General features: G+C 43.5%; 1 protein-coding gene across 1 annotated transcript; it reads right to left on the bottom strand.

The window, feature by feature from the left end:
• Positions 1-403: 403 nt before the first annotated feature.
• Gld (Glucose dehydrogenase) lies at positions 404-14973 on the bottom strand. Its single transcript, XM_067158862.2, has 2 exons — positions 14563-14973; positions 404-1843 (listed from the first exon to the last, which is right to left on the bottom strand). Exons 1-2 carry the CDS (start codon positions 14971-14973, stop codon positions 404-406), a joined length of 1851 nt encoding a protein of 616 aa, XP_067014963.1.
• Between the last annotated feature and the right edge of the window lie 1004 nt (positions 14974-15977).

The following is a 15977-nucleotide window of genomic DNA, read 5'->3' as shown; positions in this document are numbered from 1 at the left end:
TATGAACATCTGCTATACCTTAGACGTTCACACTCTTCAACTCAATTTGATCTTCTCGATTTCTCGCTAAGTTCTCTGCTTCGTATAGTACTCCATACTTACTTTGCTTACTGTGACACCCTGCCTTCCTTTCAAAACAGTTCCTTTGAACCTCAAAAGTGAAAGCAGAGAGTTAATTTCGGTTCATCGGGATATTGGACTGTAACAAGTGTTCGCAAGCGATATGACATTTCTCTGAAACTCCGAATGTGAGGCTAATATTTAGAATGGTCACAGCTAAGTCTATCGATGATCCTAAACTGCCAGCATTAGACTTCAAGAAGGAAAAAGAGCATTATCCCTTAAGTTATCTGTACATAGTTATGTAGTAATGCTAAGAACGCTTTTATGTACACTGAATTTCTCAGAACCATCCTTGCCAACTTCTCCTGCCGAACCATCTTTCCTTGATCATATCGGATCCCTTCTCGGCGATCATGACCGTAGGAGCGTTTGTGTTCCCGGATGTGACGACGGGCATTACCGAGGCGTCGATCACCCGCAACCTGTCGATACCTTGGACCTTCAATTCTGGATCTACGCAGGCACCGGGATCCCCTACCGGTCCCATACGGCAGCTTCCTGCCTGGTGATTCTCTGGTCCTGTGTTTCTCCGGACAGCACACTCCCAGTAGGCATCACATCCGAAAGTGAAGTTCTCGCACCCTGGAACTGGAGTGGTGTCCAGCTGGAATCCGTACCTCTTGAGGGCGGGCATCTCCGTTAACCTTATGGCGAATCTAATTCCGTCTATGAGCGCCGCAACGTCATCGGGGTGAGTTAGATACCTGGGGATGATCCTTGGAGGATCGAAAGGGTTGGCACTCCTCAGAGCGAGATATCCACGTGATTTGGGATGTAATACTGCGGGGATTATGTTGATGACTCTTCGCGCGTTGGGGTTGTCCATGTCAGACCTTTCACCGACCTGTCCAGTCCTGGCACAGTTGGCTAGGAAGCCTCCAAAGAAGAACTGAAGGTCAGGATGGTCCTCGTTAGGATTGGAAAACTTTGAGTGGGCGAATCCTGTCACTTCAGATATACCAGTACCTGACATCAGCCCGTCGCGGAACAGCAGGTATTCCATGGCAGTGGCCCAATTGAGCGCCTGTGTGTCCGTGTCGTTGATGAAGAAATTCAGGAAGAAAGCCACGTGGTTGTGCAAGTTACGTCCGACACCAGGGAGGTTATGCACAACAGGAACACCAACTTTGAGAAGTTCTTCACTTGGACCGATCCCGGATAAAAGCAAGATTTGTGGAGAATTAACAGCACCTCCTGCCACGATGATCTCATTCCGTGCCAAGATTGTCTCCATTGTGGCAGTATCTCCTCTGAACAGCTGGACACCATAGGCTTGTTTGGTAGATTCATTGACGAGGATTTTGGTCACCGTTGAATTCAACAGAATGTGAAGGTTTGGTCTGTTCTTATTTGGTCTCAAGAAGGCTTTGCTTGAGCTGAGTCGTGAACCATTTCTAGTCGTTGTCTGAGCGATTGCGAAACCCGTGTGGTATGCGCCATTGAGATCTCTTACTTGATATCCCATTTCACGGGCTGCTTGCAGTATAGAATGCGATAGTGGAGGATGATAAGGGAACTGGGTTACAGTCATGTAACCTCCAACACCGTGGTAACCTGGATCCATCAGATGGGCCTGCAGATTGTCCTCAGACTTGAGGAAATACGGTAGCACATCTTGATAACCCCATCCAGCGTTGCCAAATGCAGCCCAACTGTCGTAATCCCGACGGCTGCCTCTCATGTACATCATCCCGTTCATGACGCTCGTACCTCCAAGGACCTGAAAAAGAAAGAGATTCGTCATGTCTTGGCGAAGAAATGATAAACAAAGGTTATAGTAAAGATGGCGTAAGAGAATTTAATTACCTGGGAAGCAAGATTACAAAATATGGTAGAAATAATAATAAGGAAACGTGGAGTAGGATCAGTTAAGCAAAAGCCGCATTTAGTAAAAAGATAATCCTTTTTACAAAAATAGTATTAGTTGGGTTCTAAGGAAAGGACTGTTATAAACGTATGTTTGGAGTGATGCCTTATATGGGTTTGAAGCCTGGAAAATACGAAAATAAATTAACGACATTCGAAAAGTGGTGCAACAGAAGAATGTTGACGATCAGTTGGAGAAATAGGATAACAAATGAAGAAGTGTATAAGAAGGCAGGAAAAATGACGGCATTTGGAGAACCATAAAAACTAGAAGGACAAAATTAATAGGGAATATGAATCAGTATGGCGAGGTTATTTCATTTAGTGTGTAAGATGTATGATAAAGGAGTAGTGTCATGCGATTTTAGACAGAATGTTTTTGTACCTATTCCCAAGAAGGTAGGTGGTGACACGTGTGAAAACTACCGCACCATTAGTCTAGTATCTCACGCTTGCAAAATTTAACATGTATTACTTACAGAAGAATGGAAAGACAAGTTGAAGCTGAGTTGGTAGAAGATCAGTTTGGTTCCAGAAGACATGTAGGAACACGTGAAGCAGGATTTACTCTGATGTAGGAGGATCGAATTAAGAAAAACAAGCCCACGTACATGGCATTTGTAGATCTAGAAAAGGCATTCGATAATGTTGATTGGAGCAAGCTAAGTGAGATTCTGAAGGTGATCGGGATGAGATACCGAGAAAGAATTATTATCTACAATCTGTACAAAAATCGGTCTGCAGTAATAAGAATCGAAGGCTGTGAAAAAGAAGGATAGTGCAGAAAGGAGTGAGGTAAGGCTGCAGCTTGTCGCCACTCCTTTTCAATATTTATATAGAACAGGCGGTAAAATAAATCAAAGAGGAATTTGGAAAAGGAATCACAATCCAAGGAAGAGGAAATAAGACTCGGATATTTGCCCACGATATTGTTAGTCTATCTGAGTCTGCAGAAAATCAGGAGAAATTGCTGAATGGTGCGGACGCGGTCTTGTGGGAGGAGTACAAGATGAAAATAAACAAATCGAAAACAAAAATAATGGAGTGGAGACGGACGAAATCAGGTGATGCAGAAAATATTAGATTAGGAAATGAAGGCTTAAAGGAAGTAGATGAATATTGTAACTTGGGAAGTAAAATAACTAACCATGGCAGAAGTAAGGAGGACATAAAATGAAGACTAGCACGATCAAGGAAGACCTTTGTTTGTTTGTTTGTTTGTTTGTTTGTTTGTTTGTTTGTTTGTTTGTTTGTTTGTTTGTTTGTTTGTTTGTTTGTTTGTTTCTTCTTTTCTTTTCTTAATCTGTTTATCCTCCAGGGTTGGCTTTTCCCTCGGACTCAGCGAGGGATCCCACCTCTACCGCCTCAAGGGCAGTGTCCTGGAGCTTCAGACATTGGGTCGGGGGATACAACTGGGCAGTATGACCAGTACCTCGCCCAGGAAGCCTCACCTGCTAATCTGAAGAGGGGCCTTGCGGGGTGGGGGAAGATTGGAAGGGACAGGCCAGGAAGAGGGAAGGAAGCGGCCGTGGTACCATCCCGGCATTTGCCTGGAGGAGAAGTGGGAAACCACGCAAAACCACTTCTAGGATGGTTGAGGTGGGAATCGAACCCACCTCTACTCATTTGACCTCCCGAGGCTGAGTGGACCCCGTTCCAGTCCTCGTAGCACATTTCAAATTTCGTGGCAGAGCCGGGAATCGAAACCGGGCCTCCGGGGCTGGCAGTTAATCACGCTAACCACTAAACCACAGAGGCGGACAAGACCTTACTTAAGAAAAGAAATTTGCTCACTTCGAACATTTATATAGGAATTAGAAAGATGTTTTCTGAAGACCTTCTTCTGGAGTATGGCGTTGTACAAAAGTGGAACATGGGTAGAATATAGCTCAAAAAAACCGGGCGAGTTGGCCGTGCGCGTAGAGGCGCGCGGCTGTGAGCTTGCATCCGGGAGATAGTAGGTTCGAATCCCACTATCGGCAGCCCTGAAAATGGTTTTCCGTGGTTTCCCATTTTCACACCAGGCAAATGCTGGGGCTGTACCTTAATTAAGGCCACGGCCGCTTCCTTCCAACTCCTAGGCCTTTCCTATCCCATCGTCGCCATAAGACCTATCTGTGTCGGCGCGACGTAAAGCCCCTAGCAAAAAAAAAAAAAAGCTCAAAAAAAAAGAGAATAAAGCTTTCGAAATGTGATGTTACAGAAGAATGCTGGAGGTCGAATTACGAGTGAGAAGGCACTGGATCAAATTGGTGAAACAAGAACGATTTTACGAAATTTGACCAGATAAAGAGATATGGCACATCTTAAGACACCCAGGCCTTGTTCAGTTGGTTTTTGATTAAAGTGTAGGCGGTAAGAACGGTTGGGGTAGTCCAAGGTATGACAAACAGATTAGAGCAGATGTAGGATGTAGTAGTTACGTAGAAATGAAACGTTTGGCACACAATAGGGTGGAATGGAGAGCTGCATCAAACCAGTCTATGTACTGATGACTCAAACAACAACAACAAGAGGGCCACATCCTCACAGACACGCAGATCATCCATACAGCGTCAACTCGAAAGACCTGCACCAGGCCTCTTCGAAGGCCACACGCAATTATTATTCTTATTATTATTATTATTATTATTATTATTATTATTATTATTATTATTATTATTATTATTACGTGCGATGAAGCCTGCTAGGGATCACGTTTCTTTTTTAATTCATTCTTCCTTGTTTCCTCTTCCCTTCTTTTCACTATTCCTTCAACACTGCACTATGCCTGATTCTTTTCTCCTCGAACCACTCCTTTTCATTCTTCCATTCCTAAAACCTTTTTCTTATTATCTCTTTTTCCACACTTTCCTCTTCTCCTATTTTATTTATTTCTGCATCTTTCTTGACTTCTTGTATCCAGCTTTTTATTGACTTTTTCTTCCAAAGGTACTCGAATCTCTGTTTTGTTAATCTGATATCATCCATTCTATGTCCAAAAACAGCAATTTCGTTGCTTATTATTTCTGTTATATTTTCTCCGTTCTGCTATATTTCCTTACTACTTCTTAATTTCCATTGATCTGTTGTTTTTATTGGAGCTAAGATTTTTCTCATGATTATTCTTTGTACTACTTCCAGTTTATCTACAAAAATAGACATTCACTTGCGTGAAGACATCCTAGTTTCACCACGGTATTTTAGTGTCTTATTTTAAGATTTTTAGATAAGAATTTCTTGTTGTAAAAATGCTTAGTGATGCCATTCGCTCTTTCCATCTTTCGTACTACTCCTTCTTCTAAAGCAGATATTTCTAAACCAATTTATCGAATTATTCTCCCATGATCTTGAACTTCTTTACTTTCGCTATTCGACCAAATATGTCGTCAAATATTTTGGGGAGCTTTTTATGTATGTAATAAATTTGCTTTTCTTCTACAGAGATTCTCAGACCTGTTTTGTTGGTTAGCTGGCCTTCGGTCACAGCGCTCCTGGGTTCGATTGCCGGCATGGTCGGGAATTTTAACCATAATTGGTTAATTTCGCTTCATCATTTCATCCACATCATGACGCGCAGGCCGCCTAAGGGAGTCAAATCAAAAGACCTCCACCTGGCGAGCACTGAAAGCCATACGCCATCTCATTTCGTTATTATATTTTTGTTTCCGAATTTCGCCAACTATGGCCGCATAGAACTTACGGCTTCTTGACCTTTTTCTCTTCTCTTCTCTTCTCTTCTCTTCTCTATTCATTTCATTCCTTTTCTTCTCTTTTCATATTATTCCTTTCCTTTTCTCTTATCCTTTCTCTTCTCTTCTCTTCTCTTCTCTTCTCTTCTCTTCTCTTCTCTTCTCTTCTCTTCTCTTCTCTTCTCTCCTCTTATCTTCTCTTCTCTCCTCTTCTCTTATTTTTTCTGTTCTTTTATCTTTTCTTTTCTTTTCTCTTCTTTCTCTTGTTTCCTCTTCTCTTCACTTTCCTTTTCTCCTCTTTTCTTCTCTTTCTTATTTCCTTTTCTTTCTTCTTTTCTTTTCTTTTCTCGTCTCTTCTCTTCTCTTCTCTTCTCTTCTCTTCTCTTCTCTTCTCTTCTCTTCTCTTCTCTTCTCTTCTCTTTTCTTTTCTTTTCTGCTTTCCCTCTTCTCTTCTCTTCTCTTCTCTTCTCTTCTCTTCTCTTCTCTTCTCTTCTCTTCTTTCCTCTTAGCTTCTCTTCTCTTCTCTTCTCTTCTTTTCTTTTCTTTTTCTTTTCTTTTCTTTTCTTTTCTTTTCTTTTCTTTCCTTTCTCTTATCTTTTCTTTTCTCTTCTTTCCTCTTATCTTCTCTTCTCTTCGCTTCTTTTTCTCTTCTTTTCTCTTTTCTTTTCTCTTCGCTTCTCTTTTCTCTTCGCTTCTCTTCTCTTCTCTTCTCTTCTCTTCTCTTCTCTTCTCAAAACCTCTTCTTTCTTTCGCTTCTCATCTTTCTCCTTTTCGGAAATGATCCGTTCGGGCCTCCGTTTTAGTGGTTTCTCTTCAAATGATTTTAGATTATCGACTTTTTTCTGAACTCTCTTCGATTGTGTATCATTTATAGTGTAATTCCAACTTCCTCTGCATCCCTCTGGACCTCGTCTACCCAATTGGAGGTGCCCTTTAACCCTATGATGTGTTTGAAGATCTTCTTGGCCAGTCGTTTGTCATCCATTCTTACCAGGGGTCCGAAGAGATGCAGCCTTCGTTTGCGCACTGTGTCCATGATCTTTCCAGTGTTCTTGTAGAGCTCCTCATTTCTTCTTTTCTTCCAAGTCCCATCACTAGTCTTCTGTGGACGCAGAATTTTCCTCGGAATCTTCCGTTTTCATCTTCTTACTATTATGATTATTATTATTTAGAATATCATTTACCCCGGAGTACAGAGTAGAACGTTCGTCTGTGCCTGCCTAAATTTGACCGCTGCCTTATGTAAGTAGCCTCGGGCGAAATGAATCACTCATCTGTGGCTGACTTGAGACCTTCAAGTCCATTAATCGGTGAAAGACGGTGATGAATTTTCAAAATAAAGCTGATTCAATTACGTTTTTCCTCAAATAAAGTATAAGCATATACAGCAGGGCCTCTCAAACGCCCAAAATCTCACGCGTGCAGAGCGAGGCGCAAGAGCTCCGTGCACTGTGCATCGGTGCCGCTCGGTGCCGCTCGGCATGGCTCGGATCAACGCTTTGTCTCTGGGCTACTCGGCTAAGCTCGGCTCAACTCGCCTATACTCGGCTCAAGTCAGCCAGGATTTGGAGCGCTACGGCGCAAGTGGGGGAGAGGGAGACAGGCGGAGCGAGCGAGACAGGCGTGAGGAAAGAGAGAGTAAGCGCTATTGCTCCAAATCGAGGAGTGGGGGGTCTGCACTCTGGTCAACCAAGCCAAGTCGTCTCTTGCACCGTGCACAGTGCATGCACCCTGAGAGGCCCTGATATACAGTAGAGTCTCGAAAATCCGCGTCTTTGAAATTACAAGCTACGTTAAATCCGAGCGTTATTAAAATTTTTCTTTTCGCAAATTAAAGATAAGTTTTCTGTAGCATTTAATTCCCTGCTTACTCCTGCCATGTCACCGAACTGTGCCTCCCCTCTACTGACATCACGCGCGTGTTCGTTGTCGTGCTTGAAACGAAAACGTTTTTGAGAAAGAAGGTTCTGCAGATTAAGGCAATTACACTGACTGACAGAGCAAATGCAACACCAAGAAGGAGTGGTCAGAACTTTATGCCAATTGCAGGGTAGACTGACGTCACTGAGGTATGCTCATAATGTGAAATGCGCCGCTGTGCTGCGCACGTAGCGAACGATAAATGGGACACGGCGTTGGCGAATGGCCCACTTCGTACCGTGATTTCTCAGCCGACAGTCATTGTAGAACGTGTTAAGCTAAGAATGCCAGGCCGCCGTCAACGGAGGCATTTCCAGCAGACAGACGACTTTACGAGGGGTATGGTGATCGGGCTGAGAAGGGCAGGTTGGTCGCTTCGTCAAATCGCAGCCGATACCCATAGGGATGTGTCCACGGTGCAGCGCCTGTGGCGAAGATGGTTGGCGCAGGGACATGTGGCACGTGCGAGGGGTCCAGCGCAGCCCGAGTGACGTCAGCACGCGAGGATCGGCTCATCCGCCGCCAAGCGGTGGCAGCCCCGCACGCCACGTCAACCGCCATTCTTCAGCATGTACAAGACACCCTGGCTGTTCCAATATCGACCAGAACAATTTCCCGTCGATTGGTTGAAGGAGGCCTGCACTCCCGGCGTCCGCTCAGAAGACTACCATTGACTCCACAGCATAGACGTGCACGCCTGGCATGGTGCCGGGCTAGAGCGACTTGGATGAGGGAATGGCGGAACGTCGTGTTCTCCGATGAGTCACGCTTCTGTTCTGTCAGTGATAATCACCGCAGACGAGTGTGGCGTCGGCGTGGAGAAAGGTCAAATCCGGCAGTAACTGTGGAGCGCCCTACCGCTAGACAACGCGGCATCATGGTTTGGGGCGCTATTGCGTATGATTCCACGTCACCTCTAGTGCGTATTCAAGGCACGCTAAATGCCCACCGCTACGTGCAGCATGTGCTGCGGCCGGTGGCACTCCCGTACCTTCAGGGGCTGCCCAATGCTCTGTTTCAGCAGGATAATGCCCGCCCACACACTGCTCGCATCTCCCAACAGGCTCTACGAGGTGTACAGATGCTTCTGTGGCCAGCATACTCTCCGGATCTCTCACCAATCGAACACGTGTGGGATCTCATTGGACGCCGTTTGCAAACTCTGCCCCAGCCTCGTACGAACGACCAACTGTGGCAAATGGTTGAGAGAGAATGGAGAACCATCCCTCAGGACACCATCCCCACTCTTATTGACTCTGTACCTCGACGTGTTTCTGCGTGCATCGCCGCTCGCGGTGGTCCTACATCCTACTGAGTCGATGCCGTGCGCATTGTGTAACCTGCATATCGGTTTGAAATAAACATCAATTATTCGTCCGTGCCGTCTCTGTTTTTTCCCCAACTTTCATCCCTTTCGAACCACTCCTTCTTGGTGTTGCATTTGCTCTGTCAGTCAGTGTATATTGCTGGACAACGCAGGGTCACATCCAGATGAACAGGAACTCGTATGTGATGGAATTTGTGCTTTACTTTTCCCCATAACGTAATAAGTTTGATACATCCTATGAGTCAGGACGTTTTGGAATGTCTAAAATAAGTACCGGCACCGCCTGGAAGTAACAGAACGCGATGACAATATCATGAAATTCCTCAAACAGACGTAGTGTATCGGTTAGCAGAATCATGGGACGAAATGAAGCCAGAGGGAGAGAAGATTTTAGGAAGTGCTGTGTATGCTGACTAACTCCGATGACAGCAATGATGATGACATACTAAACTTGTCTGATCTAATCCCACAGATATCTGGGGCCTGTTTCACAAACGAAGTTTCAATTCTTCACTTTTCAATTCTTGCAAAGTGCAAAGTATTTCTCTTCCACCATGATCTAGGTTTAACTTTTCAATTTCTTCGCAAAGTGAGACGTCTTTGCGAATGAGTGATCTGATCAAGTTTATTCCATGGGTAAACTATATAAATACTCCATGATTTTAATGCTTTATTGCTCGCGACGAACTTGACAGTATAATTGTGGTACCGGTAGCTTCACGCACTACATGGCCAACAAGCCAGATAAATTTGGCATAAAATTCTGGCTACTGGTAGACGTTGATTCTAAGTATGTGTGCAATGGGTTTCCTTATCTTGGGAAAGACGAAATACGACCCGCCAATGAGTCACTGCCTGAAAATGTTGTCATGAAACTTATGGATCCATACCTCATGAAAGGACGTAACGTGACCACTGATAACTTCTTTACATCGGTAAAGTTAGCTGAGAGACTGAAAGAGAAGAACACTAGTATTGTTGGAACAATCAATCGAGTGAGGAAGGAAATCCCGGTGTCAATCAAAGCACTACGTATGAATCTGTACGAGACCGTCGTACTTCAGAAGGAAGATCACACTACTCTCACAGTATATCAAGCTAAGCACTCTACACCCAAGCGTTCAAGTCAGTGAAGATAACAAGAAGCTCCCTAGTAGAGGCGGCAAACTATCGACAGTAATCGTCATCGATATTTTCCGATATTATGAGCTCTACTATCGATAGTAATCGATAGTTTTAAAAAAGTGGAACGAATCATATCATTATGCATGAAAATAGGACCTTCACTGAACACAATCCACACAAAAATTCAGTAGAAATTACAACTATTTCATGCTATGTAATTTCTGAAATTCAAATCAAATCACTCATAAATCTCTTTAGTGGCACGTCCGAGACATTCTCGAGCTGCACGCGCTTGCCCGTAACTTAAGCACGCGAGAAATTTTCGTTCAGTGTTGAAAAGATTTCGGTATTTATAAAAAAAAGGATTATTAGAGAATGTAAACATTAAAATAACAGAGAAAAGTAGTGCAGTGTTTATTTGCGAATGCCAGACATTTCCTCGGGTATAGTCATATCTTTGGAAAAATGTTTTACAGCCTTCTGAACGGATGGCAGGAGAGTTTTCAGTTGCTTTCGCGAAGCCTTTGGCCTAACATTTGCCTTATCTTCTCTCGCCTATATGTTATACAATCTCTGACTCACCAGCTGACAAGGTATACAGAAATGGCCAGCGCGAAAAGGAAGAAATGTTTGTCTGATGACAAAATAAGGGACTCGCCTACATCAAAGATGAATCTCTAAATGATACTGGTAATTCTGATAGTAGTAATAATGATTTTTCGCATGATGACCTGGTATTTGTAATGAATGTGAGGAAGATATTTTGCCGGAAATAATGGTGATGGTAAATGTAGCACATACATTCGTGTGGAAAAAATGTAATCCTGTGAATACTGAACGATCTAATATAATTCCATTTGCGGATATTCTGGTGTAGGGGTTCTATTACAGTATTCCACACTCATTGCACCCAGCTAACTTTTCATCTTCACTACGCCTAAACCACATCCAAACATCAGGTATCTTCCTTTTGGGCATCTATATATGAAGTTCAAAATTTTAAACCGGGATATTAAAGTTACTTCCAAACAGTGAAACATCTGTACAATTTCTGTTAGTGTGAAAAATAAGCCAATAACGAAAAAAGAAAACTATCGTTGACTATCGATAGTAGGCAACTGACTATCGATGTCAAACGATAGTGGTCGCTATCGATAACTATCGATAGCACTATCGATAGTTTTCCGCCTCTACTCCCTAGTACTACTGAATTTTATAACGGAACTAAGTATGGTGTGGATGTAGTTGATCAAATGGCGCGTAAATACTCCACTAGAGCTGGATGCCGAACGTGGTCTGTACATGTATTTTACAACGTACTTGATCTAGCAGCAATAAATTCATGGATAGTCTACAAGGAAGTTACGGGACAGAGAATCTCTCGATATGATTATATTCTTGAAGTAATACAAGAACTAAGATCTGATTTTGTGAAGACAAGATCCCGGTTGATTGAACTCCCTACACTTCAGCCTGAGCCTCAGATTCAGGTTCAATGTGCCAGTCGTAAGCGACGACAATGTCAAGTGAACTCCAATTGTAAACAGAACAAAACCTCTCACACATGTTCTTCGTGCAACAAAGTAGTCTGTGGAAAATGTTCGTGTAAGGTAATAACTTGCATAAATTGCTTGTCAAGTGCCTAAATAGGCTTGTAAACAAATAGAGACCGTTATTTTTATCATAATTATTCACAAAGGCATTCAATAGCAAGTCCGCCGAAATATTTCATTGTTACCTATTAGAAGTGAGAGAATATGAACAATTATTAATATTTAACAATGGATTGATCTGTATACAATACATCCTAATGTTAACTGTTGTTTTAAAATAAATTATTGAACATTTCCCAGATCCGCCTTTATAGGTATGAGGAATGTTCGGCCGTTCTAGTGTTAAAGTTTTGTGCTAGAAGCTGTCAAGGAGAAATGGGACATCCCTTTCTGGCAACTTTAAAAATAACCTCTCAAATGATGACAAGCATCAATATTAACAAGAGTATCGTCAACATATCCAAACACAGAAGGAAATTCTCCCTTCGTCAGAAATTCCGTCGCTATACTATGTTAGGAAATATTACATTTACTTTAACATCTACGACTTTGGTAACAGTTCTGCAAATAACTGATTTTGATGTTTCATGCATTGCTGCTGCACCGTGCAGCTGGTTACCATTTCCTAACCAATGTAAGCACATACGTATTTGTCCTTTTTCGGAAAGGGGTTGACTTTCTTGTTGCATATGTCAATGAATGACCGATTATTTCAAGAATATAGTCAGGCTGTGTTGGGGTAATACGAAAACAATCGCGAAATTCTGTCGAAGTGAGATTATGAAAATTAATCCTGCCTTTTTACGTTCTCTTATTGGATTCTTCATCACTGTCCTCACTTGATGATAACAAAAGCTCTCGTCGTAACATGTTTATATCCCTAAACCAAATTCTACACCGAGAAACTCGTGTACATACTTGTTAATTAACAGATGAAAAGGGAATAATCTCTTTGAAAAATTTCTGAAAACTTTTCACTTCATTTCTTTGCACTTGGCATTTCTGTACCAATGGAGGAACATGACAGGCTTGAAAAGTGAAAATATTCCTAACTTTTCACTTTGCAAGCTAAATCTGAAAAGTGATATGGGAAGAAAATCTGAACTGAAAAGTGCAGAGTGAAAAGTTGCCAAGTTCGTTCGTGGAACAGGCCCTGGATGTAAAGATGCTAGTGAAATCGAAGTTACGAAATGGATGAACAGTGATGAAAGTATGAAACCCTGTGGGTGGGGGACGCAGACAAAGAATACACCCATGGTATCCCCTGCTTGTCGTGAGAGGCGACTAAAGGGGGCGACCAGGGAACACGATAGGTCCCCTTTACTTGCGAGCAGTACCACTATGTTAGGTACACAATAGGTTTGTGATTAGTAGCAGCAGCGAGTGGTTCACTGTGGGTTTACAGTATCTGTGATTAGTACCATTATGTGAGAAACACCATGGGTTTACGTTGCCTGTGATTAGTACCCACTATATGAGCGACACCGTGGATCTGGTTGCCTGTGATTAGTACCCACTATATGAGCGACACCGTGGATCTGGTTGCCTGTGATTAGTACCCGCTATATGAGGAACACCATAGGTTTGCGTCGCCTATGAGTGGCGCTATTAAGTGAGAAACACCATAGGTCTGCGTTACTTTTGATTGGTACCGCTGTATGAGAAATGCCATGGTTCTACTTTCCTAGCGATAATTACCATATGAGAGGCTGTTGACCTGAATTTTGGACCCCTTTAGACAACAAGTGCCGGCCCCGTGGTGTACGGGTAGCGTGCCTGCCTCTCGCCCGGAGGACCCGGGTTCGATTTCCGGCCAGGTGAGGGATTTTTCTCTCGACCTGAGGGCTGGTTCGAGGTCCACTCAGTCTAAATGATTAGAATTGAGGAGCTATCTGTCGGTGAGATAGCGGCCCCGGTTTCGAAAGCCCAGAATAACGACCGAGAGGATGCGTCGTGCTGACCACACGGCCCCTCGTATTCTGCAGGCCCTCGAGCTGAGCAGCGGTCGCTGGGCAGGCCAAAGCCTTTTCAAGGGCGTTAAGTGCCGTGGGGGTTAGATAACAATCATAATCGATTCAGTATTCCGCTTTGGAAGCAGTCCCTTGGTCAGTAATACTATTGTTTAAAGATAGTTTCTAGGGAGGTGGGGCATTGCGGGTTGAACTTTCAGTATTGTGAGGTGGATTATTTTAAATTCATATTCATCCATTCATTCTTCATCATCGCGATTTGAATTCTGGTCAGTGGATAAATTATGGACTTTTAAATTGTCATTACATTTCGTCTCACTTCGTACAACTAGGGGCCAAAGACATCGATGTTAGGACCCTTCAAACAACAAGCATCATCATCGCATGAACAGTATGAACTTACAAACGCATCAATACTTGAAATGTTGAATGAACCAACATAAGATAGCGAGGAAGTGTTTTAGTAAAGACGGCGCCAAACTCCGTATTTACGCGAATAATACCCGCATATTTTAAGAAAAAAAATTGAGGCACGAAATTGGGGTGCGGGTTTTATTTGCGTCAATGTTGGCATTTTTTTTTCAAAATCAGCCCTTCTAAACTTAGGGTGCGGGGATTATTCGCATAAATACGGTATGTCTCATAGGGAGGGTCTCGGTGCGTCGGAGGCGGGACTACGCTACGTAGAACAACCACCAGAGGTGATATTGCTGCACAGAAACGATGTAACATTCAGAAACAGAAGTCAATTAAGTACTTTTTTTTTTCAAAAAATAATCTTCATCCATGCCATCACACTGTAAGAAATGACAATACAGGATCTTAGCTTCAATCGTTGCCGATTTTTTCATGTTTCAAGATTTTCCCTGCGTTGCTCCGTGTAATCCGAGTTGCTTCCCCCTACCAATTGCCTCGGATTATAGAGACTCTACTGTATTTCTTTTACCTTCTACAACATAGCAAAGATTATGCAAAATCGTCATCTTTTCTTGTCACAGTGTTCTTACCTTTCCTCTTGGCCATGAACATCTCCGCTCCACTTCCCCTAAGCAGGCCATTTCCTCGGGCTCCGTTTTGTACTTCCAGTCAATGTCGGAGCCGAAGAAGTTGAGGAACATGGACGGTACTTGTGTCCCTGTCGGCTCGTCCAGACCCGCCTCTACGAGTAAGACGTTCCAGTGGGGGATCTCGCTAAGGCGACTGGCCACCACAGCGCCAGCAGAACCTCCGCCTACCACGATGAAGTCGTATGAGGGATCCAGTCGTATGCGACTCTCTGGCCGGCCGCAGGGATCCTCCAGGTCACACTGGGAGCGTATGAACACCTCCAGTAGGCCCATGAAGAGCATGAAGGCCGAGCCACCACAAGTGCTGGCCAGCGTTGGGCCGGGCTGGCTCACCGGGCAGTTACAGTTCATCTGTGGACGAAAGAGAATATAATATAATATAATATAATATAATATAATATAATATAATATAATATAATATAATATAATATAATATGAACATCGGTTAACTGAAATAGTCTGACACCTGGCTACATCGGCAAACCACCAGACGTTACTGTGAAGCAGTGTTGTAGTTATTGTTGTTTCAGTCATCAGTCCATAGACTGTTTTGATGCAGCGCTCCATCGCACCCTATCCTGTACATCTACTCTTCTTACCGCTTACGCTCCTCTCAAAATCCAACTGAACAAGTCCTGGGTATCATTCTATCTCTTCTTCTTGTCAAATTTAGCCAAATCGATCTCCTCTCACCAATTCGATTCAGTATCTCTTCATTCATGACTAGATCCACCCATACCGGCGAGATGGTCGTGCGGTTAGGGGCGCGCATCTGTGAGCTTGCATTCGGGAGATAGTGGGTTCGGACCCCACCGTCGGTTGCCCATTTTTACACCAGGCAAATGCTGGGGCTGTACCTTAAGGCCACGGCTGCTTCGTTCCCACTCCTGGGCCTTCAACTTCAAGGCTGCCGACAGTGGGGTTCAAATCTACTATTCCCGAATGCAAGCTCACAGCTACGCACCCCTTACCGCACGGCCAACTCGCTCCGTGAGATTCTATCGTCGTCTTGGTCGACCGAGTCCATTATTCTCCTAGGTAAGTTATCCTCCTCCATTAGCCCATACGTCCCCACCACCGAAGCTGGTTTATGCGTACTAGGGCATCGGAAGTTTAGATATGGGGAAGGGCGTGTGTTCCACATTTTACCAAGGACTCTCCACCAACCCAATAAATGCATCCGATCTTGTATTAAATTACAAAAAAAAAGTCCGAATTGTAGACATCTTCCTAATTGTCGTCTATTCAGAAGTTGCAGACACTATCTGATTCTCTTGTAATAAGACCGGTCTGATGTTATCGTGTATTTTGTTGATCATCTTCTTACTAATCATAGCTGAAAAGAATGGGTAGAA

Source organism: Anabrus simplex, chromosome X (genome assembly GCF_040414725.1).
Source record: "Anabrus simplex isolate iqAnaSimp1 chromosome X, ASM4041472v1, whole genome shotgun sequence".
Lineage (NCBI taxonomy): Eukaryota > Metazoa > Arthropoda > Insecta > Orthoptera > Tettigoniidae > Anabrus > Anabrus simplex.
This window is presented reverse-complemented; position numbering and strand designations above follow the sequence as displayed.

Bases quoted from the DNA above. Each gene is read 5' to 3' on its own strand.
- Gld (XM_067158862.2), bottom strand. From the start codon at position 14,973: ATGAACTGTAACTGCCCGGTGAGCCAGCCCGGCCCAACGCTGGCCAGC. The intron at 1,844-14,562 runs GTAAGAACACTG...TTTCTTTTTCAG, and splicing joins GTTCATGGCCAAGAGGAAAG to GTCCTTGGAGGTACGAGCGT.